Source organism: Elephas maximus, chromosome 6, assembly GCF_024166365.1.
Source record: "Elephas maximus indicus isolate mEleMax1 chromosome 6, mEleMax1 primary haplotype, whole genome shotgun sequence".
In the NCBI taxonomy this organism is placed as follows: domain Eukaryota; kingdom Metazoa; phylum Chordata; class Mammalia; order Proboscidea; family Elephantidae; genus Elephas; species Elephas maximus.
Window position 1 is genome coordinate 84,716,589 of NC_064824.1, and position 27,798 is coordinate 84,744,386.

The 27,798-nt window shown below is 38.3% G+C and overlaps 1 protein-coding gene and 1 non-coding gene across 2 annotated transcripts; one reads left to right on the forward strand and one right to left on the reverse strand.

Annotated features, from left to right (window-relative positions):
- The first annotated feature begins 473 nt into the window (after positions 1 to 473).
- ZC3H15 (zinc finger CCCH-type containing 15) lies at positions 474 to 27,518 on the forward strand. Its single transcript, XM_049887617.1, has 10 exons — positions 474 to 700; positions 13,156 to 13,257; positions 16,972 to 17,083; positions 17,628 to 17,780; positions 18,614 to 18,705; positions 19,840 to 20,022; positions 21,445 to 21,591; positions 21,748 to 21,849; positions 22,844 to 22,967; positions 24,646 to 27,518. The coding sequence occupies exons 1-10, from the start codon at positions 626 to 628 to the stop codon at positions 24,834 to 24,836; spliced, it is 1,281 nt and encodes a 426-aa protein (XP_049743574.1). The 5' UTR covers positions 474 to 625; the 3' UTR covers positions 24,837 to 27,518.
- On the reverse strand, positions 22,599 to 22,684 carry TRNASTOP-UCA (transfer RNA opal suppressor (anticodon UCA)). The gene has a single exon. It is a non-coding gene; the product is annotated as a tRNA-Sec (tRNA).
- Positions 27,519 to 27,798: the final 280 nt, after the last annotated feature.

Here is a 27,798-nt window from a genome sequence, read left to right on the forward strand (position 1 = left end):
ATCTTTTTAAACTTTCTCCACAGGAATCTGGAACAGGCAGCTCTAGCAGGCCATTGGCCCTGCCCTGCTAAAGGAGGAGAAAAAGGTAACTAAGTATCCTGACCGTCGAAGCACCCTGGATTTGCTACGGCTGCTTGGTGGTCACACAGAATGGGCATGTTACAGATTAGCCCGGCCGGGAGCACCGGCCTCCGGCCGCAGCGAAAAAAGTCTCCCACCCTTAACGAAAGAGGACGCAGAGCGATCACACAAGCGCACAGGGTCTCAACCAACCCGGCTTGGTTCACCCGCAGGCCTCCTGCGACCTAGCATGTAGCACGTGCACGCGCGACATCACGCGTGACGCTCAGCCATTTTCCCACCACGTCCAGTCTTTGGCTACTCCGGACCGGACGCGGCAGGCGCGCACGCGCAGCTCTGCTTCCGGGCAACGCTCCTAACTACCCACAATGCCCTACGGCACCGACCTGTCGCAAAGGCCGTGTTTCGGAGGCGAGTGAGCGACTCGTCTTCCGCGCGGTGCGGCGGCGACGGAGGCCCTGGTTTTCCTCCTCCAGCCGCGGGGCCGGAGCCCCTGACGGTGTCCAGCTGCGCTTAAGTTTGGCCGGTGCCACCTGTCTCCGCAATGCCCCCCAAGAAACAGGCTCAGGCCGGGGGCAGCAAAAAGGCGGAGCAGAAAAAGAAGGAGAAGATCATCGAAGTGAGTACCCACCCCACCCCCACTCACGCCGCGAGCCCTCGGGGAAGCAGCTGCCCTATTCCCGCGTCTGCCGGGTCCACGTGTCCCGCCCTTCAGTTCCGAGTAGTCCAGGGCCGTTTCTCTAGCCCCATGATGACGCCCGCTGTCTGGTATCGCTGTACTGACGCTGCTTGCACCCGGCCGCCCGGGTATTGCTTCGCCCACACGCTTGTCTTCAGTGAACGTGGTGCGAAGCGACCCCCTAGGCCCGTCACAGGGCTTTGTCCTTCTCCGGTCTTTCCAGAATTGAGGACGTTTCTAGGGTCATATTTAAAGCAGTATGGTGAACCGGCCCTGGCCAGAGTCTCCCTGGAAGGCCAACTCATGTCGGGCCTTTGTGTTGTCTTTTTCTTTGCCAGTTATCCCAGGAGTACTGTTAATTCTTTGGAGCCGACACATTACTAATGGTTTTTTCGTCCACCACTAAACTGTTGAAAGCTCCATAAAGGTACAGGTTTCTTTCAGGTCGCAGCCCAGCTTCCTCTATATAGCTCTTGATAATATTAGATTAAATAGAAAAATACTTTTAAATAGATTAGGTTTTAACGTAATTAGCTGGGTTAAGTGCCATAACTGAATTTGTTTTTTGTATATATTCGTCCAGTGCATTGAGCCTGTAGCCCTTTAATGGCTGAAGAATGCTATTTAAAGTCTGCTGATTTGATTTAAATAAACTGCTTATAAAGAATTCTAGTAACATTGGCCAAGTACCAGCTTTGAGGTAGCAGCAGTATTGTTGCCAGTTTGTTTTGTTTACTACTCTCATAAAGTAGCATAGCAAAGTACTTAAAAGTAGAATGATTATCACCTTCGTGCCTATGTCTGCTATCACATTTTTGAACAATCTGGAAGCCTGGCATTTAGATTGATCTCTGGGAATGGTGATCCAATGGCATTCAGTGCTATGTAAGACAAAGGCATTTTAGGGATGTCAGTCTTCTGTACGGAAATTGTACTAACAGTAGGTCGCGATACAGAGTAAAACTATATAGCCATGAAATTAAACGTTATATGATAGTGTGGAACTTTACATATAATTATTCGTGTTTTATTTTAATTGGTAAGACTGATACTTTTGTTTTAAGGAATTGTACGTGAAAGTTATTTAGCTTCTTCGCATCAGCTCTAAAAATGATACACATAAAAATGTTATGGCTCCTTCCAACTCGTAACAAGGTTACTTCCAAGGTAAAGAGAAGGCAACTTTAATTTCATTAATGAAGACTTTTCTAAAGAAACATACAAAACATGACAGCTGCATTCTTTAGCTCATAAGTAAAAAATGTCCTAATGGAATGGTGACGTTGCACCTTCCCCCCACACGCATTTAACGTATATGATGAGCTTTTATGATCAACTGCTAAATGAATTAAGACAATGATAACCCAAGAATAATGTCAGACTTGTGAGAGTTGTGCCCTTAATGTTAATCATAGTTGAAACTTTAATGACAAGGATAGTTTTTTTTGTTTGTGTTTTAATTTCATGTATTTTCAGTTCCCAGTCAAATGACATGAGTGTCATATTTCATTAATTAAAATAGTAGTGAAGTTTTACAGACTTTTAAGTGTACTGCATGGGTGTTGACTGTGTTTACTACCACTGGAGATGTACAACAATATTGTGGTGCTGGTGTATCATTTGTTGTGAAACTAGATTTGTAGAGAATATCCCGTTACTTAGCCTGGCTAAGGAAAGATATATTCTACTTAATTAAATGTTGTAGATGATTTTTTTTTTTTTTTTTAAAGTTCTCTGAAACCCAGTGGCTTTAGGCCCAGTGGCCTCAACAGCTATTGGAAGTAGTTAAGGAGAGACAGAACAAGCTTAGTTCCCAGCTCCTCACTCAAGTTCATCCAGAACTGCACTTAATTTTTTTTTTTTTTTAATAGAAGTCTCAGTTGCTATAAACGGTTTTCTCTACTAAAACATTTGCGAGGTAGGGTACGGTATATTTTACGACAAAACCGTAATGAACATAATTGAAATCTGGTTCAAAATGGGTTATTGATCTCTGTGACCATGACTGTCACAATTTTTCTGGAAAATGTATTTTCATAGTCTCTTTTGACATATGAAGACTAGTGCTTATTTTAGAGTTTGACATACAAAACCATTTTCGTTGAGTTGATTTCGTCTCATAGCAACCATATAGGACAGAGTAGAACTGCCCCATAGAGTTTCCAAGGAATGGCTGGTGGATTTGAACTGCCAGCCTTTTGGTTAGCAGCCAGGCTTTTAACCACTGAGCCATCAAGGCTCCGTAGAGTTTGGTTTAGGAAGGTTTTATCAGAATATGGCTTGAAATTCTAAATTGGTCAAAATTAATAGTTAACTAGAACAGCACTTTTGAATGGACTTCAAAATGAATGATTGCTCTTCCTCTCCTCTCTACCTCTATTGTCTCCACTGGCACCGCAATTACTACTTACTGTGAAAAAACACCAATGTGGAAATTTTGAGATCTCCGAGCAAAGGACGTAAAAAGAGTCATGAGAGGAATTATAGTTTAATCAAAGGAGCACCAGCACTGTAGTCAGCTAGACCTGAGTACGAGTCCAGCATTTACATCTTCCTAGGTCTGCAGCTTTGGGCAAGTGAACCTGAATCACACTATCTCATCTGCAAAATGGAACTAATTCTCTGTTATTGCAGCCTAACATAAATTGCAGCTTTGTTATTTATTGGGAATAAGTACTAGTAGTTGTTGTGTACTTTGAAGTCGATTTCGACTCGTAGCGACCCTGTATGACAGAGTAGAACTGCCTCCTAGGGTTTCCTAGGCTGTTACCTTTACTGGAGCAGAACTCCAGGCCTTTTCTCCCACAGAGCCACTGGGTGGGTTCAAACCACCAACCTTTTGGTTAGCAGTCAAGCGCTTAACCATTGCACCACCAGGGCTCCTAAGAACTAGTTGGGGGAATTAATCACTGCCTGACTTACACAGTGCTTACTTCCTGCCCACCTGAAAATAATTTCTTCATATTGCTTATATTTTTTCTTCCCTCTTTAAACTCCCCAAAATTTCATGGATTTATTTGCATCATTTAATTTTTTTCAGAAGTGAATGCATCTGGCCCTCTGTATCCACAAGTTCTGCATTCGCAGGTTCAACCAACCGTGGATTGAAAAGATTAAAATTAAAAAAGCTCAAAAAGGCAAAACTGGAATTTGTTATGTACCAAGCCCTACATTTAATCCACACAAATGAAATATGTAGGCATACCGTGCTGTAGCTTTCTGCCATTTCACAGATCTCAGTCTCTCTCCAGCACTCATTGTTTGAACGTTGTTCACCTCATGTCTTGCTACTTGTGTTGTATGCACTCTTTGTTTCTGTGAAAAACAGCTTCTGAAAAGCAATGAAGTGGTCAGAGCAATCCCTCAAAAGCTAAGAGGGAGCATAAAGTGCTATCTCTCAATGAGAAAACAAAAATCTTAGATCTTTTGAAAAGTGGCATGTTGCTTGCCAAAGTGAGCCATAGGGTCGGTAAGAAGGAATTGAGCATTTGCACCATAAAGCAGAAAGCTGAAATAAGTGGGCGTGTTGGTGCTGCCCCTACAACAACAAAAATGGTCCATCCAGTTCCTAAGTGTAAGCATAAACTATTTATGTAGCATTTACATTATATTAGGTATTATAGGAAACCCTGGTGGTATAGCAGTTAAGAGCTACGGCTGCCAACCAAAAGGCCAGCAGTTCACATCTACCAGGTCCTCCTTGGAAACTCTATGGGGCAGTTCTGCTCTGTCCTATAGGGTCACTGTGAGGGTTTGGTTTTTTTGTTTTGTTTTGTTTTAGGTATTATAAGTAATCTTGTTATTAGGTATTGTGGAGTTGATTCCAACTCATACCGACGCCATGTACAACAGAACAAAATATCACCAGTTCCACATCACCCTCACAGTTGTTACTGTGTTTGAGCCCATTGTTGCAGCCACTGTGTCAGTCCATCTCACTGAGGGTCTTTCTCTTTTTCGATGATCCTCCAAGCCTGATGTCCTCCAGGGACTGGACCCTCCTGATAACATGTCCAAAGTATGTGAGACGAAGTCTTGCCATCCTTCTAAGGAGCATTCTGGCTGTACTTCTTCCAAGACAGATTCGTTCGTTTTTCTGGCAGTCCATGGTATATTTAATATTCTTCACCAGTACCATAATTCAGAGGCATCAGTTCTTTGATCTTATTTGTTTTCCAGCTTTCACGTGCATGTGAGGTGATTGAAACCACCATGGCCTGGGTGAGACACACCTTAGTCCTCAAAGTGACATCTTTTTAACACTTGAAACGAGGCCTTTTGCATCAGTTTTGCCCAGTGCAGTGCGTCGTTTAGTTTCTTGACTGGTGCTTCCATGGGCATTGATTGTGGATTCAAGTAAAATGAAATCTTTGACAGCTTCAGTATTTTCTCCGTTTGTCATGGTATTGTTTATTGGTCCAGTCGTGAGGATTTTTGTTTCATATTGAGGTGTAATCCATACTAAAGGCTGTAGTCCATCTTCATCAGTAAGTGCTTCAAGTCCTCCTCACTTAAAGCAAGCAAGTTTGTGTCATCTGCATATTGCAGGTTATTAATGAATCTTCCTCCAGTCCTGACGTCCCGTTCTTTTTCATATAGTCCAGGCAAGTAATGTAGTGATGATTTAAAGTATAAGGGAAGATGTGTGTAGATTCTATGCAAATACTACACCATTTTATGTGAGGGCCTTGAGCATCCACAGGTTTTGGTATCCTGGGGTGGGGGGGGCATCCTGGAACCAATCCCCCACGAATACCTAGGGACGACTGTATATCTGAGAGGGTTATGGTTATGTTAGACATTCACATGTTAGTCCCAAATGGTATATTCAGTTTGCTTTCTTATACCTGAAGTTTAATAACAGACAAGTCAGCTCTGAGGAAGGGGTTTGATTTTGAAAAAGGGGAAATAATCTTTGGTTTTAGAGCAAGCAAATGAAGGATGTCCCGCCAAGGACTTGAAGTGGGCAAGGAAGTAGTGATAGGGATCTATAGAGGTGGGAACCAGGTGTGTAAAGGATGGAGGAAAAAAAATTGTCAGTTGCTAATGAAAAATTTTATCCATGATCAACTCGATTATTTGAAGCTGGATTAACCAGTTCGTAGAATATCCATTGAGTTCATGGACGGTAGAAATACTTTGGACTGTACATTGGTGTCAACTCATCGGCAGTGGGTTTTGGTTTTTAATTTGGGTACATTGGTGTTGGGGGGGGGATTAATTAGATGAAATGCCAGCCAACCTCTGCTTAACCCTAGTCTCCCAAGAGGTGAACCCCAGTTAACTTGAAGCTCTGTTCAGTGCTGACCTGCCATCCCTATCCCTTACTGTTTTTAAAAACATTTAAGGAGTGGAGGCTGGCCTATAGAAGGAGCAGGATTATTTGAGGGAGGAAGAAGGAAGAAAGGGTTAGAGTTTTAAGTGAATCCTGAAATTCAGAGTGGTAGGACTCTTGGAGCCTCAGAGAGCCATCCTTTTCTTAAAACTACTACCTGCTTTTCTAAACTCCTTTGTATTCCATTTCCTAAGTTGTCTTCACACACACGCTGGTCATTTCCTATAACCTTACCTTTTGGACCCTACTAATCGAATGAGGACCACCATCTCTCTAGATCTCTTTTAACCATGACTTGGAGTTGACTATAACTTCCTCTCTTCCCACTGTCTCTCCCTGCCCTCCCCAAACACAGGTTAATCTTAAAGTAAGGATCTGTCGGAAACTGAGGGAAAAGGGAAGAAGCCTCCTGTTTTCAGGAGGTACTGTTAGTATCCTGGTTTCACTATGTTGTATTCAGAAAGCTTTTTGTGTCCCAGCTAATCGCTTCTCATGGTAAACAGCAAGGACTTTGCTTGGAGTCAAATATACCCTGGTTCATTTATCATCTCTCTCAGTTAATAGTTAACACTTACTGGGCCAGACAAAATTCTGAGTTTTGTGTGTGGTGGAGAAAGGAGAAAAGAAAGACAGACTAGCCACCTGCAAGTTATAAATTTACATAGCTTCTTTAATTCTTGGAACTCTTAATACTTAAATTTTTAAGTATTATTACCCTTTTTACAGTTGAGGAAGCATCCTCAGAGGATTAAATAACTTGCCCAAGGTTACAAAACTGGCAAGTGGCAGAGCCAGAATTCAAACCCAGAATGTCTGGCTCCAGAGTCCTTGCTGTCAGCCACCGTGCTATACTCCCTCTTTGTAGTAACTCTTTTACTTTTACAACTCTACGAGCTCAGAGTTACACGCTCGTTACAAATAAGAGAACTGGGGCAAAGAGGGTAATTTTCCCAGCCTTGCAGAGCAAGAGCCTTGGTGATGCAGTGGTTAAGATCTTGCAGCTAACCAAAAGGTTGGCAGTTCGAATCTACCAGCCACTCCTTGGAAAATCTGTGGGGCAATTGAGCTCTGTCCTATAAGGTTGCTGTGAGTCTAAATCAACTCGAGGCAACGGGTTTTTTTGTTGTTGTTTGTTTGTAGAGCTGGAATTAGAACTCCAGCAGTCTAAGTCCAGAGCTTGTGCTCTTAATCATTACACTATACAGCCTGCCCCTTATCGGGGATGTAACTTCAGAAGGATTATTGAACGTTTCTGAGCTTCAATATCCACATTTATAGAGTGAAATAATAATATTGGATTGTTGAGAGAGTTAGATAAAATAAATATATAGGGGTTTGTATATAGTGAATGCTAGATGAATAAGCATCCCATTTTTCTCTGGGGAAAAAGTAATTTCTGAGCTCTAACTTAATTAGAACACTTGCAAAATAGGACTCCATTATTTTTCAGGCTCGTTAATTATGTGCTAAAACAGTGTAATTAAACCTGAAAAACAGTTTTCTTCTGGGATCTGGAGCTTGTATAACAGAAGTTGTAGCTTTGAGTATTCCTGTTCTAATTTGGCAGGTCCCCTTAGAGGACTCTTTTCTTTCCTGTCTTATTTAAGTATTTACCTTTTTATTTGGCTTTGCTGATTCATAGTTAGCTCCTTCCCTACAGTTACATATGGTACAGGAGTTGAACCCCAGTTATACTCTTTATACTCTTCTCTGGCAAGGCATCCGTAGATGCTGTTCTGCTTGGCTCCTGATACTATTTTTATCTAGAGGCTTCCCCTACACTACACATTCCATTAGAGGTCACTTTTTTGTAAAAGAAAAAGTATAACATTTCACTCCTGGTTGCTGCACTGTGATCATCTCTCTCCATGTATCACATTGCCCTTGACCATCTTTTTTTCTATTTGGATTAAGTGTTAAACTTTGTTCTCCATAAAAATCCGGGAAGCCATCCACGAAAGCTCAGTGCAGCGATTTTTAGCTTTTTTATACTTGCTACTCTTTTTTTTCATATCCGTTGTTGTTGTTAGGTGCTGTTGTGTTGGTTCCAACTCATAGTGACTCTATGTACAACAGAATAAAACACTGCCGGGTCATGCACCATCTGGTCCTGAGCCATCCTCAAAATCATTGCTGTATTTGAGCCAGGGCTTTGAACCTGTTTGTTCTGTTAGAACTCCTGATGAGAATTTGAATTTCCACCCCAGGCATACAAAATAGGAATATAAAGTTTAACAAGATCCCCAGGTGATTCTTATATGCAGTAAACTTTGAGAACCATTGCTGTACTAGTGGTTCTCAGAATTGCTCCCTAACCAACATCACTAGCATCACCTAGGACTTCTTAGGGGTTCGAAGTGGAACAAACTGGTCCAAAGACCTGGTTTGAGCCCATTGTTGCAGCCAGTGTGTCAGTCCATCTCATTAAGGGCCTTCCTCTTTTTTGCTGACCCTCTGCTTTACCAATCATAATGCCCTTCCTTCTCCAGGGACTTACTCCTCCTGATAACATAGTCAAAGTACATGAGACCAGGTCTCACCATGCTCACTTCTAAGGAACATTCTGGCCGTACTTCTTCCGAGATAAATTTGTTCGTTCTTATGGCCAAAAACCAAAAAAAAAAAAAAAACTCATTGCCGTCGAGTCGATTCCAACTCGTAGGACTCTATAGAACAGAGTAGAGCTGCCCCATAGGGTTTCCAAGGAGCGGCTGGTGAATTCAAACTGCTGACCTTTTGGTTAGCAGCCACCAGGGCGGTCCATGATATTATTCTTCCCCAACACCATAATTCAGAAACATCAGTTCTAATTCCATCTTCCTTGTTCATTGTGCAGTTTTCACATAAAGTGATTGAAAATACCATGGATTGGATCAGGGGTACCTGAGTCTTCAGGGTGACATCTTCGCTTTTTAACACTTGAAATGAAGTCATTTGCAGCAGATTTGCCCAGTGTGCAACATGTCGTTTGATTTCTTGACTCCTGCTTCCATGATTGTGAATCCAAGTAAAATGAAATCCTTGACAACCTCTATATTTTTCTTTTTATCATGATGCTGTTTATTGGACCAGTCCAGAGGATTTTTGTTTTCTTTATGTTAAGATGTAATCCACGCTGAAGGCTGTACTCGTTTGATCTTCATCAGTAAGTGCTTCAAGTTCTCTTTGCTTTCAGCAAGCAAGGTTGTGTCATCTGCATGTTGCGGTTGTTATTGAATCTTCCTCCAATCCTGATGCCCTGTTCTTCATATAGGCCAGCTTCTTGGATTATTTGCACAGTATACAGATTGGATAATATAATAAGAGGATACAACCCTGACACACACCTTTTCCAACTTTAAACCACACAGTATTCCCTCGTTCAGTTCAAACGACTGCGTCTTTGTCTATGTACAGGCTCCACATGACCATGAATAAGTGTTCTGGAATTTCCATTCTTTGCAGTGTTATCCATAATTTCTTATGATCCACACAATCGGATGCCTTTGTGTAGTCTGAAAAATACAGGTAAACACATTTCTGGTATTCTCTGCTTTCAGCCAAGATCTGACATCGACAATGATAGCCCTCATTCCACGTCCTGTTCTGAATCCACTTAAATTGCTGATACTTCCCCGTCGATAGATATCCATAGGTTATAGAAAATTCAAGTAAAATTGAGTTGAGATAGTACAACATGGACAGACGTTTAAGTAGGGGAAAGCAAAGTTTTGATATATGGATGGACATGTCATGAATAAAGAGATTTCCCAATGAAAAAAATATTTTAGAACCAAAACCGTGTTGAACTTCGCAATCTTAAGAAATTGAAAAACATTATTTTACCAGTTTGGGGATGCTGTAAAGATTATCTCCTGTTGGATGTTTACAAATAGTAATTGTCTCAATACTATTGTTTTCCATTTCCAACTTCTCCGCATAAGTGGTAATTTCTGTGTATAAAACTTTGTTCCCAATGCCTTTTTCCTTCCATTATAAATAATGCCAAAATATAAAGGCTTTAAAACCATTTAAACTTAATTTATTTCAGACTAAGTGCCTTTCAGAGGGTCTTAGGTTACTTCTAAAAATAAAGGCCTTTCCAGTGGTCATCGAAGATACAACTATTGGTCTCTTTCCATCAGGAGCAAAGGAAAATAAAAAAACCCAAAGACTCAAGGAAACTGTTAGTCCAAAGGACTGATGGACTGCAGGAACCACAGCCTCCACTAGCGCAAGACCAGAAGAAATAGATGATGCCTGGCTACCACTACTGACCACTCTGACCACGATCACAATAGAAGCTCACAATTAGAGTGGGGAAAAAAGTGTAGAACAAAATTCAAATTTATAAAAAAAGACCAGATTTACTACTGTAAGAGAGACTGAAGGAACCCCTGAAACTGACCCTTAGCCACTCTTCTGACTTTGACATGAAGCCATTCCTGGAGATCACCTTTCAGCCAAATTATAAACAGGCCTCTGAAATAATAACACCTGTGAGGAAAGTATTCCATAGAATAATCATTATATGAGACCAAAAGGGCAGTGTCTGCGCAAAAGTAAAAATGAGAAGGCAGAAAGGGCCAAGAAAACTGGATAAATGGAAATGGGAAACTTAGGAGGGTGATGGGGAGAGTGCTGCCATATTGCAGGGATTGCAACCAATGTCATGGAACAATTTGTATACAAACTATTGAATGGGAGACTAATTTGCTTTGTAAATCTTCACCTAAAGCACAATAAATAAATTTAAAAAAAAGACCTTTTTGCTTCTTCGTCCTTTCTGAAACCACCCGTGAACAAGAGAATGAGAAAGAAATACAAACTCCATCTTGAAATTAACTGCTCTGTTGCTGTGGAGTCGATGCCAACACATGGTAACCCCATGTGTGTTAAAGTAGAGCTGTGCTTACAGAGTTTTCAGTGGTTGATTTTTCTTCCAAGATGCCTCTGGCTGGACTCAGATCTCCAACTTGTTAGTTAGTAGCCAAATGAGTTACCCGTTTGCATCACCTTCTTGAAATTAGGCAACATCAGTAATCTATATCTGTCTTGAACCTCAATATATAAAGATTGGAACGGGATGGATTAGTTGAGCAGTTAGACCTGCATGTCTGCCAAGGAATGTGTCATTGAGAAGCAAGTGGATTTGCTCAGCAAAATTGTGGAGCAGCTTAGAACTAACCAAAAGGTCGGCAGTTCAAATCCACTAGGCGCTCCTTGGAAACCCTATGTGGCAATTCTACACTGTCCTATAGAGTCGCTGTGAGTCAGAATCGACTCAGTGACAACAGGTTTCGTTTTTTTTTTTTTTTTGGTTTAGTAATGCAGAAGACAAGGGACTGAAAACTGGAGAACTGGTTAAAGTGTTAGTAGTAGCTGAGAGTTTTCACCACTCAGCCAGGTCACTACTCCTGCCTGAGACAGAAGGTATATTGTCTGCAGGGAAATATGAGTCCAGAGCCCCTGTGCTTCTGGAATACTGGGAGAAGCGGTTAAAATGTGGGCCTGAAAATGGCCACTGTGAGGTCTGTGCAGTAAACTGGAGAATGGAGGAGGGACTCAAAAAACAGACCATGGCGGGGTGGTACAGTGGGACACAGATGAAAATGTCATATGCACAAGCATTTTGAGCTATCTCTTATGTGGACTGGCAGCCAACCAAAGTTGCGTGTGACAGTCATCTTCCCCCATGCATCAGTATTTCTATAATTATTTGAATATTTTACTGAATTTTCTCTTTTTTAATAAGATTAAAATGGAAAATGAAAATAGTGACAGAATGTGGGTCTCAAACTCATAATTCTAATTAATATAAAACCCTAGGTCCAGAAGGTACTGTGAGATTAGAAGTTATATATATCTATATATATTCCTGCCCCCCTTTATGGAGATAGGCGCCTATTTATTTATAACTTGTTTGTTCTCCTTTGGCATGTTCAGTTTTCTTACATATTAGTAAGAATACATTAAGATTGAAATTAAAGAACTGGCTATACTTCTGTACTTGAGTGGAATGACTGTGATTCTAGGATTAGCAAAGGTATCGTCTGTTCTTAATTGGACATCTGCTAAATTATTTCTTTACATACCAATTCCTTCTTTATCCCATTTTTACTGTTAAGACAGCCTTTCTCTCAGTGTTAAATGGGGACGCGGTAAGTTTGGTAAGTATGTTTAGATAGCTTTGCATAGTGGTTAAGAGCCCACACTTTGGAGCTAGTCTGAACTGGTTTCTAATTCTTAGTTTCACACATACTGTGAATACGGACTTGGGCAAAGTATTTTACCGCTTATTTCTGCAGTTATTGTGATGATTAAGTAAATACATGTAAAACCATTAGCGCTTAGGACAAAATGAACATTTCGTAAGTGTTAGCTGCTGTTAGATTAGTATTCCCAAATTATTATATTAATATTCCAAATTTAAATAAAGTTGGTCTTCAATTTTAATATCTCTGTTTTAGTGACAGCTAATAATGTATAAATTTCAGTAGTGTAATTTCTCTATTAAATTTGTTTTTGAGAAGATAACATTATTACAAAAAAAAAAAAAAACCCAGATCTTAAAATATTGTCTTCCTCCTGTACAGTATTCCCCCACATGTGTTCAGTAGCACAAGTCCCTCGGGACACTCCTTGAAAAATGCATCCTGAGGTAAAATAGGGTGATTCGGAAGTGTTGCATCCTGTATCTGCTTCTGCTAGAGGCTCTCAGATGCCTTGTGCTTAAGAAACCTGTTTAACCAAGCATTTTCCTAAACTTACATGACTATAGGATTTCTTATCCCAATATAATGATTCTGCACATCCCAAAGAACTGATACTCTGCAGTGCACTTTGGAAAGGCGCTATAGATTAACAAGTTTAATGATGATGATTGTATGTGTTAAATTACAAAGAATCCTAGGTGATGTTTTGAGGTCATATACCCCAGTATTGCCTTGATGTTTTAGTATTTCGTGTGTCTGTATAGCATAAGAAAGAATAATTTTTTGGTCAGTAAATACAGTATACTTTTAGATGTCACTAGAAAGAAATTAATATAAATTGCTAAGATATGCTTTTTCTCATTTAGGACAAAACTTTTGGTCTAAAGAATAAGAAAGGAGCAAAGCAACAGAAGTTTATCAAGGCTGTCACTCATCAAGTTAAATTTGGTCAACAAAATCCACGTCAGGTAAATAAATTGTATTTTTATCTTTTTCATCATATGGATACAATATTACACAGCATCTGTTGCAGATTAAGAATATTTGATATTGTAATCGTATGCCAAAATGGAATTCTCCTCTATAAACTTTCCTGCATCTTGCCTTTCTTAACTCAGCAGCACCTCATAGATATTCCTCCAGGCCATTTGATGCAGCTCTAATTTATTCTGATGGCTGCATATCATTCTAGAATATGGATGTACTCTATCCATGCACTTCACTATTCATAAATGATTTCTTTGTTTTCAGCTTTCTGACACTAAAAAAAGCAATTCTACAAGAAATATTCTATATTTGTGTTCTTACACATGTGGCATAAATTATCTCGTAATAAAATTTCTTGATTAAGGAAAAATGGATTTCTAATTTTAATAGATATCGTCTGATCGCTTTCCACAGAGACTGTAATGCTTCACATTTTTATTTGCAGTGCATGCGTAATAGGTACTAAAGTTTTTTTTTTTTTTAATGTTTTCCAGTCTGAGAAGTATAAAGAGATATCTCATCGTTTGTTGCCCTCACTATTAGTGAGTTTGACTATCTTTTCATACGCTCTGTTAGCTATTTGGGTTTTTTCTTCTTTGACTTGCCTGTTCATATCCTTTGCTTTTTTTTTGTCTTCTTCTCAATTTATGAGAGTTACCAATGTGGAACTCTGTGAAGCCTGTGCATTCTGAATTTGAACCTATCCTTCTAGGTCATTATTAAGGCATATTTGTCAAGTAGGAGTATAGACCGTATTTTATTTAACATTTATTAGCTTGATTCCTAACTTTTTAATATTTAGACAAGTGGTATATAGGCCTCCATTGTACTCTGGGCACCAGAAATGTTGAGAATGAATAATGAACAAAGGATATTTTTATTAAAAAACACAGTGACTTAAGTTTTTCCTTTTTAAAAAGTCTTCCCCGTTTTTCCTGTTTTCGAAGCATCCACAATATGGTCAAAATCAGGATTTGGGATGTCTTTGAACTAACTGTGGCATTTGGCCATTCCTTTCCTAAAATTTCGTCCTCTATGGATACTTTTTTGTCCTGGTTTTCTATTTCTTTGATGTTTCTTGGTCTCTATCTCAAACCAGACCCTTCTCCCAGGAATACGGTCCATGTCCAGCTGCCTTTTCAATAGCACCACTCAGGTGCTCTACAAGCATCTCATACTCATGTCCAAAACCGAGCTCATCTCCACCTCCTACCCTGAAACCTGTTCCTCCTGTATTCCCTGTCTCTTTAATAGCACCAACCATCCACATGGTAATCTTAGGCCCTCCCTCTCCCATATACTTCTTGTTCAGTCAGTCACTTAGTCTTATCCGTTCTGTTTCCTAAGGAGCTCTTCCATTCCCTTTTTCTCTGTATAGCTCACTACCAATACCTATTTTAAGCTCTTGTATTTTCTTGCCTATCAGAATTACAGTAACCTCCTAACTTTCCTTCCTTTCATTCTTGTACTCCTTCCAGTCCATGTTCTACGAAGCTGCCATCTGGTCTTCATACAATACAACCTGATCAAGTTACCAGCTTACTTTAAACCCTTCAGTCATACCTGTCACCTACAGATACAGTCCATACTTCCTTGATGTTTCTCAGACACCTTTTTCCATCTGAGCCCTGAACCTTTGCATTGGCATTGTCTTCCTTATGTATTCTGCATTCCTTCTCTTGCTCGTCAGAACTCATCCATAAGGTATCAGCTCAGTCTAGTTTTCTTAGGCACATAGGCATTCTTTGTTCGCAGAGCACCATGTGTGTCAATAATAGCGCTGGAACTATGTCGTATGATGTTTTTATTTTTGTTCTTTTTAAATCTTCCACATTGACCTAGCCCAGCATTTTTCCACAAGGGGACTATTAGTAATTTTGAGTGGTACAATTCTTTATTGTGTGGCACTGCACATTTTAGGATGTTTGCATCTCTGCTCTTCAAAATATACCCACACATTTTGGGGAGTGGTTGTTTCCACAGGAATGACATGCCAGTTGAGAAACACTTGCTAAAAATGCTGGACATGTAGTAAATGCTTTACTCTGACTCTGTGGGGCAGAGTAAAACTACCCCGTAGGATTTCCAGGGAGTGGCTGGTAGATTCAAACTGCCAACCTTCTGGTTAGCAGCTGAGCTCTTAACGACTGTGCCGCCAGGACTCCATTTGTTGTTGTTGTTAGGTGCCATCAAGCCGGTTCCGACTCATAGCAACCCTATGAACAACAGAACAAAATCCTGCCTGGTCCTGCGCCATGCTCACAGTCATTATTATGCTTCAGCTCATTGTTGCAGCCGTTATGTCAGTCTATCTCTTTGAGGGTCTTCCTCTTTTTCCCTGACCCTCAACTTTACCAAGCATGATATCCTTCTCTAGGGACTGATCCCTCCTGATAACATGTCCAAAGTATGTGAGTCGTAATCTTGCCATCCTTGCTTCTAAGGAGGATTCTGGTTATACTTCTAAGACAGATTTATTTGTTCTTTTGACACTCCATGGTATATTCAGTATAGTTCACCAACACCACAACTCGAAGGCATCAGTTCTTCTTTGGCCTTCTTTATTCATTGTCCAGCTTTCACATGCATATGATGGATTGAAAATACCATGGCTTGAGTTAGGCAAACCTTAGTTTTCAAGGTGACATCTTTGCTTTTCAGCATTTCAAAGAGGTCTTTCAAAGCAGATTTGCCCAACGCAATGCATCTTTTGATTTCTTGGCTGTTGCATCCTTGAGGGTGTTGATTGTGAATCCAAGTGAAATGAAGTCCATGACAACTTCAATCTTTTCTCCATTCATCATGATGTTGCTTATTGGTCCAGTTGTGAGGATTTTTATTTTCTTTATGTTGAGGTAATCCATACTGAAGACTGTGGTCTTTGATCTTCATCAGTAAGTTCTTCAAGTCCCCTTCACTTTCAGCAAGCAAGGTTGTATCATCTCCATAGCAAAGGTTGTTAATGAGTCTTCCTCCAATCCTGATGCCGCGTTCTTCTTGGATTATTTGCACAGCATACAGATTGAATAGGTATGGTGAAAGGATACAACTCTGACACACACCTTTCCTGACTTTAAACCACGCAGTGTCCTCTTGTTCTGTTCAAACAACTTCCTCTTGACCTACGTAGAGGTTCCTCATGAGCACAATTAAGTGTTCTGGAATTCCCATTCTTCCCAATGTTATGGGTAACATTGCTAAAGGCTACATTAAAAAAAATAGTAAATACTTAATAAATGCTATTGCAGTAAACTTTTAATCTTTTAACTAGGCATGGTGCCGTTTATAGGCAACAACAGAAAAGCCATACCAGTTTAGCAGTTTTGTTTGTTGAACTACAACGTTTTAGTATATACTAGAAGGCCATTGGAAACCCTGATGGCATAGTGATTAAGTGCCATGGCTGCTAACCAAAAGGTCAGCTGTTCGAATCTGCCAGGTACTCCTTGGAAGCTCTGGGGCAGCTCTACTCTGTCCTGTAGGGTTACTATGACTCAGAATCAACTCCATGGCAGTAGGTTTTTGTTTGGGGTTAGAAGGCCATTATGACATTGATGTTAAGAGATAAGGAGTATATACATATAAATGTGCAAATATCTTTGTTATGTTAGTGATACTATATATGTGTGACTATACAGGAAAACAGTTTCATTATATAAAATCAAAATTATGTTTTAAACCTGGGGGTATTATAGGTAGCACAAAGTGAAGCTGAAAAGAAATTGAAGAAGGATGACAAGAAGAAGGAATTGCAGGAGCTAAATGAACTATTCAAACCTGTAGTTGCTGCTCAAAAAATAAGTAAAGGTAACCTTTAAACTTCAGAGGTATTAATTTTATAATATGTAATTTATGTTAAAAACTCATAATTTGTTTTGGTACTTATTTTCGTCACATTATAAGCCAGTCGACTGTGTCTAATGTATATATGTGCACAGCTGTTTGGTTGTACAGCTATAACTCCAGTCATTTGCCCCTCACACTTAAGACAAAATTGAAGATTTATATAGTCTACTAGTTCTGTCTGTATTTGGTGGTGTACCTCCATTTGCATTTGTATCTCTTTGACTCCAGCTTCACAAGTGGCTATGGTATAACCTACATGTTCGTTTGGTTTTCCACTACCTGTCCCTTTTTTTACTCAGAATAAAAGAAGCAAAAATGGATACAAAATGCTACAGAAAGAACTTTAAAGAAATGCCCTGCTAATCACCCATAAGTGTTATTTTTCTTCTCACATGGGTGGGTAGAAAATAACAAGTTAACCAAAAATAATTATATCCCAGATACAAGCTATACTTTTATAGCCTGGCAGATTGCAGCACCAAATACCATATGTCATTTGGCATAGGTGCAGATCCCAAGTCCGTGGTATGTGCATTCTTCAAGCAAGGACAGTGTTCTAAAGGAGATAAGTGTAAGTTCTCTCATGACTTGACTCTGGAGAGAAAATGTGAAAAGCGAAGTGTTTACATTGACGCAAGAGATGAAGAACTTGAAAAAGGTATTTTTTTTTTAATCTTTACTAAGATATTTAATAGCTTGAAGAACTTTTCAATCTTAGTGGGAATGTGATTATAACCAAAAAAAAAAAAAGCAAACTTGTTGCCGTCGAGTCAATTCCAACTCATAGCGACCCAGTTGTAATCACTATCAGAAAGAATAATTAATTGGGTCGTTTTTCATAAAATCTGAATTTACCACGTTAAGCCTGTTACATAAATAAATACGCTTAAAAATCAGTGACTTAGTTTAGATTTGTCTGTCACCCATTTCTCCAGTACTACTTAGGAAGCTTATATAAATAAATTCGCAACACTCGTTAGCCCTATCTTTGGTGTTTTAGGAGCCCTGGTGGTGCAGTGGTTAAGAGCTTGGCTGCTCACCAAAAAGTCAGCAGTTCAAATCCACCAGCCACTCCTTGGAAACCCTGTAGGGCAGTTCTCTATAGGGTCACTATGAGTTGGAATGGACTTGACGGCAATGGGTTTGGTTTTGGTGTTTTAAAGGACCCCTGGTGGTGCAGTGGTTAAAGCACTCAGCTGTTACCTGAAAGGTTGGCAGTTCAAACCCACCAGCTGCTGCATGGGAGAAAGATATGGCAGTCTGCTTCCATATTTACAGTCTTGGAAACCCTTTGGGGCAGTTGTGTTTTGTCCTATAGGGTTGCTGTGAGTTGGAATCAAGTTGATGGCTGTGGGTTTTGGTGTTTTAAAGAAAAATGTGTTAGGTCATGGGTCTTAATATCATTTTTGTCTGTTGAAGGAGATGTGCAGTATGTATTGGGAACCATAGATAAAATTTTACAGTATTTAATGTTCATATCTCTTTATTTAGATACCATGGATAATTGGGATGAAAAAAAACTGGAAGAAGTAGTGAACAAGAAGCACGGTGAGGCGGAAAAGAAAAAACCAAAAACTCAAATAGTATGTCCTTTTCTTGAATTGAGTTGCTGTGGTATTATTAGGGAGAATTATGTAGCAAGGTATTTGCTGCTATTTTCTACTGGATTATCCTTTAAATTATTGTAAATATAAAGATAAGGTGCACTGAGCTTTATTTTTTGGAAGATGTACTAGTGTAAGTTATAGTGAAATTAGACTTTTTTTTTTAAAAATAGCCTTTGAAAACCATGTGACTGGAGTCCTTTAAATGCCGTATTCTCAGGCGATCTTACTTTCTAAAATGTGGATGAACACAATCACATATGCAGATAAGAAGACTTCTTAATTTTTTATGCAAAATGGATTCGTAAAGGAAGACCTGTGAAAGTAACCCACTCACAACTTTATCTGTTTTAGTGATAGGGAAGACTTTTTAAATCACATGGGTAAAAATATTGTTACATTTGAATTTCAAAATGAATTTTTTTGTATACAGTGGCTCTAGTATTCCAGAAGATGTACTTTTAAAAATGGGTGCCTTATTTCTCAGGACCGTGCATTCATGTCCACGTATTCATCTGTAGCAGTTACAATGAGAAATTTGTGTTGTGCTAGAAAAAGTCTCAATACTAGTCACTTACCTCCACTGTATTTTGGGGGCAAAGGGAGAGAAAATTTTTTAATAAATTTTTCATTATTTACAAAGCCTTTTATGTTCTTTTTGTACCTTGCTCCCTTGCAACTTACATGTAAAAGATCAGCTGTAATGTCAGGAAATTCAAATAGTGTATATATTATTACTGCATGTGATTAGTTTTTAGGAAAAATCAAACCAAAACAAAATCATTAATTTTATTTTTTATGGCTATATTTATATTTTCTCTTATTTATAAAATCAGACTTTGGATTACATTTACTAAGGCTAAACTGAAACAAGTCATTTTTGTATAATTCAGAATTTAGAACAGCATCTAAAATATAGGAAACATAGATTCACTCTAAAGGGAATTTGCAATTAGGTATTTTTTATGTACATTTCTGCACATAAGGGTACTATGTACGTACATGGTTAGGCTAAGGGTGTGAATAAGAACGTACTTGTTCCGTATACTTAAGCATTTGCCTTGAAAATGGACTACACTGAGCCACTACTTGTGAATAATGTTTTCTCTATAGGTATGCAAGCATTTCCTTGAAGCTATTGAAAACAACAAGTATGGCTGGTTTTGGGTATGCCCTGGAGGGGGTGATATGTGCATGTATCGTCACGCACTTCCTCCTGGATTTGTGTTGAAAAAAGATAAAAAGAAAGAAGAGAAAGAAGACGAAATTTCATTAGAAGACCTCATTGAAAGAGAGGTAACGAGTATCTTTCCTACCGTAAAAAACTAAAAGCAGTATTTTTTGTGAAATTTTAATAATTACCACTTGGGGGCAATACCATGTTGTTATGGAGGGGGAAAAAATACTGTGACCTTTTCTCAAAGTGGCCTTGTTTTTTCTTTAATTATTCTTATAGGGCTAGTATATAAACCTAGCTATAACATTAGCCAATTGTGGCACTAATTTTAGGATTGTGAAATAGTTTTTGAAATACTAGTTAATAGTTTATCAGATTGTTTCCTTAAAATTTATTTACCAGTAAATCAATTCATTAGAAATAAAATGCTTAGCCAGTTATCAAATTAATTGAACTTGTAGATTTAGATCTTTTCTGTAAAGTCTGTTTTTGTTCTTTGTTTCACCATTTTACTAATCATTAACATATTTATGGAAGGGAGACCATTCCAATATTTCAGTTATATATTATAATCCCTGGACTCACTTTGATGGTAGAGGGGAAGGAGTCTGATCAAAGAGAATCTTCAGCTATTCATGTTGTCTTGTTCAGCACAAGAGTTATCTATGAGTTAGCAGATATGAGACTATTGGAAATACTAGATTTAGGTTTGTGTTTTTAATATTTTGTTGAGAATATACACAGCAAAAACACCAATTCAAGTTTCTACATGCGCATTTCAGTGACTGATTACATTCTTCGAGTTGTGCAATCATTTTCACCCTCCTTTTCTGATTTTTTCCTCCTCCATTGACATAAACTCCCTGCCCCCTAAGGTTCCTATCTAATATACATTTGTTTTTAAGTTTAAGAACAAATGTATATTAGATAGGAAACAATGTAATAGAAAATGTAGACTTCAGAGTCAGGTAGATAAAGGATTGTTTGTATCCTAGTTCTACCACTTATTAGCTGTTAAATTTTGGTAAATTTCTTAAATTTTTGCTCCGTTTAATGGTTGTGAGAAATCGGTGTGTTGGCATATATATGTATAAAGCACAAAACACCTGGCAGATGCTCAGCAAGTATTACTTTTTCTATGTATTTATTACCTGATTGTTGATCTTGAGTAGCAGGTGGTGTTTTTTGTTGAGTTTTCTCAACTCCTGAGGAACACAAATGAAACTTGGATATTTTCATTGTGCCCTTTATATCCATTGTTTTCGGCAGTTAGCTCATTTTAAAAGAACTTTTCAAGACCAATTTTGACTTTCAATTTTGAAAAGAATTCTACCTCAAAATAATATACTTTTTTATACCTAGAAATGTTTGTATCTCTAGATACTTATTCTGCTCATTGCCATCTAAACTAAAAATAAGTCAGTTGAATGTCTTTAGAATAGTCACCTGCAAGGACTTAAGTAATTGCATTAAGAGAGAACTATTATTAAACACTATTATAGGTGATTTTGGGGGGAAAAATTAACATTCTATTTTTGCAGCGTTCTGCCCTAGGTCCAAATGTTACCAAAATCACTCTAGAATCTTTTCTTGCATGGAAAAAAAGGAAAAGACAAGAAAAGATTGATAAACTTGAGCAAGATATGGAAAGAAGGAAAGCGGACTTCAAAGCAGGGAAAGCACTAGTGGTATGTCTCATACTCACCCAAATGAATTCCTTCATTTTGTGATTTCCATGTCATGCAGAATTCTGTCCTTTATTTTAATCATATGTATATCTAAATTCAGTGACCAAGAAATGTTTGAATTTTGTACTGAGTTGATATATTTCTGGGCCTAAATAGATCAGTGGTCGTGAGGTGTTTGAATTTCGTCCTGAACTGGTCGATGATGATGATGAGGAAGCAGATGATACCCGTTACACGCAGGGAACAGGTGGTGATGAGGTAAGGGGAAGCTCTGGCACCTTATGTCCTCGTGTTAATTAAGAGACAATAGAGTGGCATGGTTCAGAGGCCCAGACTACTTCAGTTCAAGCTGTGACTCCAACCATAGGAAATTACATACACTCCAGGCCTCCACTGTCATCTATAAAATGAATGTAATGATAGCTACTGCATCATAGGGTGCTTGTGAGAATTAAATGGGTTAATAAAGAACTGAAGTGCTACATGTGTTAGCTTTAAAAAGTATTGCTTTTATACTCCCTCTAGAGGAGATTAGTTTAATAATTTTATACTAGAAAACCAATCATGAGCCACGGGCCCTAACTGAAAGATACGGAGTAGGAAGCATGGGACAACAGCAGAATCATTTATCCTAGGCAAACTTAGTAATAGCAATAGTTTCCTGTTAATTTTTGTGTGGTTATCATAAAATTCCTGTCTTTGCATTGAAAGAGAAGAATGTCATACATAATCTATATGTAAAGATGTGCTATCAAAGGAAGAAATTTAAAATATGAAATTGCTGTTCTTTTTCAAGAAGCTTAGAAAAAGAAATAAATTTTGTCAGTTGAAAAAAAAAAACTTTGCTGCTGAGTCGATTCCAACTCATAGCGATCCTATAGGACAGAGTAGAACTGCCCCATAGGGTTTCCAAGGAGCAACTGGTGGATTCAAACTCCCGACTTTTTGGTTAGCAGCCATAGCTCTTAGCCACTGTGCCACCAGGGTTCCAAAAACGGGGCACCAGTTGCCTGAAAGGTGGAATTGGACCACTCTGTCGCTAGACAGCACAGGTTTGAAGCCTGCACCCCAGACCAGTGAGGATCATCCAGGCTCCAGAAGTTTAGAAAAAGAAATAAATTTTTTCAATTGTTTATTTTCACTTCACAGTAGTAATGATTTTGTTTCATTAAGATTAATATCAGGGGTGAAAGGCAAGTAATTGATGAAAATTGCTCTTATTTGTAACAACTTTCTTTTTTGTATGTTAAAGGTTGATGATTCTGTGAGCATAAATGACATAGATTTAAGCCTGTACATTCCAAGAGATGTAGATGAGACAGGTATTACTGTAGCCAGTCTTGAAAGATTCAGCACGTACACTTCAGAAAAAGATGGTAAGTGTGCTAAATTTTGCCTAATTCTGAGAATTGGGAAGCTGTTTAAAGGGAGGCTAAACCAAAAAAAAAACCAAACCTGTGGCCATCGAGGCAATTCCGACTCATAGCAACCCTATAGAACAGAGTAAAACTGCCCTATGGGGTTTCCAAGGAACAGCTTGTGGATTAAAACTGCCAAGCTTTGGGTTAGCAGCCAATTTCTTAACCACTGCACCACCAGGGTTCATAAACTTAGATGTCTGTAGTTATCAGACTGGTAACATAAATACATAGTTTAGTCATATATAAAAGTAGTTGTGAGCAGTGGAGGTTGTAGAAATTGGTAGCTGAGTCATTTGAAGTCCTTAACGAAAACTAGGAGACAAAAATGAGTCTGGAGGTGTAGCTGAGTTCAGCTTGGGACCTAGTGAGTTTGAGATTTTGTGGACATCAAAAATGGCAGTGTCTAGGATACTGTACAGATATTCTCAGGAGAAAAATGTTAAAGGTTAACTGCACTGGAAGAAGAAAGAATATAGAAAAATCAAGTAAGATAAGAATTACAAATAGAGTTTTAGTTCCAGTTAGGCAAGGAGCTGTAGGAATGTGGTGCTCGTTTTCATGGGGACTGCAGTGATTGAGGAATGGGGAGAAAAATAAATACAGACCACTCGCTCTTAAGAACTTTGTGGGAGTGGGGGGAACATGGTCATGGTAAAGACCTAAATACATGTGTAATCCAGAGAAAATGGGTCTGGTAGAGGAGGAGACATGAAGATGAGGGGAGATTGGTTATAGGAGCAAAATAAAGAAAGTGTGAGAGTGGAGGGAAGACTGGCTAGGTGTATTTATAGGTAAGGATTGTTGATATAATTTATGTCCGGCTTTACCTTGAGTGAGAGGTTTGAAGAGAAGAGTTTGGCACCGTTGCTCAGGCAAAAGTTGAGAGAAAAAGCTAAACCTTATTTTTACAATAGAAGAACAGAAGTCCTAATGTGAGACACTAACTGGCCCTCCTGTGGTTTGAGAATGCTTATCAGACTGTTGTCTTAATGCCAGTGTGCAGACTGCTTTGCCCCTTTTAGAAGCAGGGTACAGATGTTTGAAATAACTAAAATGTGAATTAGACTATTAAAAATTATCTTGTAAACATTGATGTCCTTGAACAAGAAAAGGCAGTGTTTTTGTTTTCTCCGTCATTTATGTCTTGTAAGGAAAAGTAGCGACATAGCCCTAAGTTCTTTTTCACAATTTGACAATATAATGAAATGTTTCTAGACTTATACCCATTTACAGTATTATAACTAGTGTGACTTCACTAGTGTTTATAAAAACAAAAGCTGAGTAGCTGCTCATATTATAAACTCTTTTGTTACATAGTCATTTATTCAAACTATAATGTGGAAGTTGACATGGATAGGTTATGTAGGGAACACAATATTGTATAAGACAGATATTGCCCTTAAAAAATATATAAGCTATTAAGCAGTTATAAATGGCCATGATATTTTATAGTAAGTGTAAATAAGTGGCACAAACAAGCACAGAAAAAGATTAATTCTTGCTGGAGTAATCCCAGGGAAAGCTTTCAGTGAAAGAGGAAAAAAGGAGGTATAATATCAATCTGTGACTGTCAGTTGACTAGTGGAATACTGTTTTCTGTTTCTAGGCCTTACTGATTTCTGTTTATATTTAGAAAACAAATTAAGTGAAGCTTCTGGAGGTAGGGCTGAAAATGGGGAAAGGAGTGACCTGGAAGAGGACAACGAAGGGGAGGAACAGGAAAATGGAGCCATCGACGCTGTTCCTGTTGATGAAAACCTTTTCACTGGGGAAGATTTGGATGAACTAGAAGAAGAATTAAACACACTTGATTTAGAAGAATGACACCAAACAAGTTAAGGAAAAAATTAAGTCAGCTCAGCATGAGTTGAAATTGACTACATTAATTTTTTTCCATCTTGAATTCTTCAACAGGATATGTTTATTTACACCATGCTGATTCTGGAGGGCTTACCCTCTCCAAAAAAGGAATGTTCTCCCTACGTCTTCTCTTCTTACTTTGACTACATCTCATAGTAAGTTCAGAGTAGTTCATGATAAATTGAAATATAATGGTCATTTCAGAAAATGGTTGCTTGTTGTAACTGTCCTCTCAAGTAGGAAGTGTAACTGCCTTTCCAGCTTTTGATTTTCATTGGGCATGTGTTATTACCAGAAACAACATAAACTTAAATATAAAATATCCTTCATTTAATGCAGTTTTAATGAGTGATTTTATTTCCTTTGTATTTATGTATTAAAAAGACTGCCTAAAATATGAACACTGTACTTCATAAAGGAAATTGCATATGCAGATTCAGTGTTGTATATCTTTGGACAATTAGATGGGCATTTGAAATGAAACTCCTTTGATCTGACAGGATCAGCTGTGATACTGTGTTTTAAACTGTTTCAACTTGTCTCTCTTCCTTTTTGCCAATAAAGTTGTAAATAAAGACCATCATACATTAAAATCCAGATATGGGCACTTTTTTTTTAGTTTTTCTGTCTTCTTAAAATTTTTAGCTGTAGGATTTTAACTAAATATCTGTTATGGTTAACTGTCACAGAAGGCACAGACACTTAAAGAGCTCTCTAATTCTTACTGCAGAAGCATGTAGAGTACTTGTCAGTAGTACTGTGAGTTTCATAGCACTAATACATAACATCCAAAAGCCACTATGGATAATGTTATATAAGAGGATAATTCCTGAATATATAAGAGGATAATTCCTGAATTGATAAATTTTAAACCAAATATTATGTTCAGTTTAATCAAATACTAAACAGTCGTTGAGATCTATGGTGTTAGAAAATTTCATACTAAAGTTTGATTACTCTGCTTGAAAGAGTATAAACAAATTCATAAAACATTGTTCTGAGGGTCTTTGGCACTGAGATCCCCTGAAAAATTATGGTGATTAAGTTTAAAATGGACATAATTTGCTAATGACATATGTTGTACTAGTTATACTTTATTTTGTCATTTTTATCTAGTATATTTCAAATATTAATATAGTGCTTCTTTGTTATTTGCAAGTATAAATGGATTTTAAGGCAACTAAGTCCCGATGGCAGCAGGTAGGAGCAGGTTAAGTCCCTGGGTGGTGCAGTTAACATGCTCAGCTGGTAACTGAAAAGTTGGAGGTTTGAGTCCATACAGAGGTGCCTCAGAAGAAGGGCCTGGCAGTCTACTTCTGAAAAATCAGCCACTGAAAACCCTATGAGCACAGTTCTATTCTGACAAACATGGGGTCTCCATGAGTTAGGATCAACTCGATGGCATCTGGTTGCTGGTAAAGATAATAGCACTAAATTAGATGTCAGGTGACCTGGGCCCTAAACCTCATCTCTGCCCCCCAAAAAACAAACCCATTGCTGTCAAGTCAGTTTCAACTCAAAACAACCCTACAGGACAGGGTAGAGCTGCCAGATAGCATTTCCAAAGAGCAGCTGGTGGATTTGAACTGCCGACCTTTTGATGAGCAGCCAAGCTCTTAACCACTGTGCCTCAGAGAAGTGTGATTTTTAAATCTCTGAGTCTTAGCTTCTTTGCTGCAAATAAAGGTTAAACTCAATCTTCAAAGTACTTCTAAATAGTGAAACCAAAGAAAACATGATTACACATCATGTCCAATGATAACATCAAAGTTGGTAAAGACCTAACTTCCTAGCTGTTCAATGCTAGTACTAGACTTTTTTCTAAAAAAGACTTCTTGGGTTTTCAAGCTTATATCCATGAAAGGTTTGTCCTATTCTTTTTGTGAAAAAGTTCCAAATGTTACTTAAACTGCATTATTTAATAGTGAAACCTTTTAAAAATACTTCAGAGAGCTTTGACCTTTTTAAAAGCTGTGACCCAAGCAATCTACTCACCCCCACCCCCCATTTTTGAAATCATCTTACAGTTTTCCTAAGAATTGTAAGTAAAGTTAGAATTCATTTATTTGGGACCATAAGTTCTGTTTTTTCTTCCCCCTGTGTATAAGGCCCGTATAAACAAAAGTATGCTTAAGGTTTTTAGTTTAAGTTAAAAGAATCACTACTAACAGGAAACATGTGACTTTGAAAACCAAATAATAAGTTAAAGGGAAATGTTTCAGTTTGGAAGTAATTTTTCATAGCTACAAATCTTCATCTAAGATGGCCTTCATCCATCTTGCCTCTAGGTTTCTTCCAGTATAAACCAAAACCAAACCTGTTGCCGTCAAGTTGATTCTGACTCATAGCAATCATATAGGACAGAGTAGAACTGCCACATCTCCCTCCCATGGAGGGGCTGGTGGATTCAAACCGCTGACCTTGCCATTAGCTGTAGCTGAGCGCTTTAAGCACTGCGCCACCAGGGCTCCTTTTCTAGTATAAAGACAATATATGCTTGGAGAATGCAAAAGCATTTTAATCTTAAAAACTCAAAATGCAAATTTAAATCTGCTTCTAAAACAGCATGTAGTATATTTTAGAGGCAAAAAGAAATTTTTTTATTGTTCATAGTGCTGTTACCCTATATTAGTACAATTAATCTGAAATCGGCTCTACTTTTTCAAACTTTCAGATATTAATTTTAAACCGTTTTTTCCTAACAAATTGCTTTTATATAATTCTCATTGTTAACATAGGAGAGTTTTGTAATCTAATTAAAATTTTGTCACTTAGTTTAATTTTTAAACATTTGTGGATTAGAAATTCAATATTTTGTAGTGTAAGAAGGGAAACTGGCTTTGTACTTCTTTATATTCTGTAAAATGAAACTATTTTCCAAAACTTAAGAACATTTCATTTTCTCCTTAAAATCTAGACCATTATA

Coding starts and splice junctions, on each gene's coding strand:
- ZC3H15 (XM_049887617.1), top strand. CDS start 626: ATGCCCCCCAAGAAACAGGCTCAGGCCGGGGGCAGCAAAAAGGCGGAG. Junction 13,258..16,971: donor GTCAACAAAATCCACGTCAG/GTAAATAAATTG, acceptor GGGGTATTATAG/GTAGCACAAAGTGAAGCTGA. Junction 22,968..24,645: donor GTACACTTCAGAAAAAGATG/GTAAGTGTGCTA, acceptor GTTTATATTTAG/AAAACAAATTAAGTGAAGCT.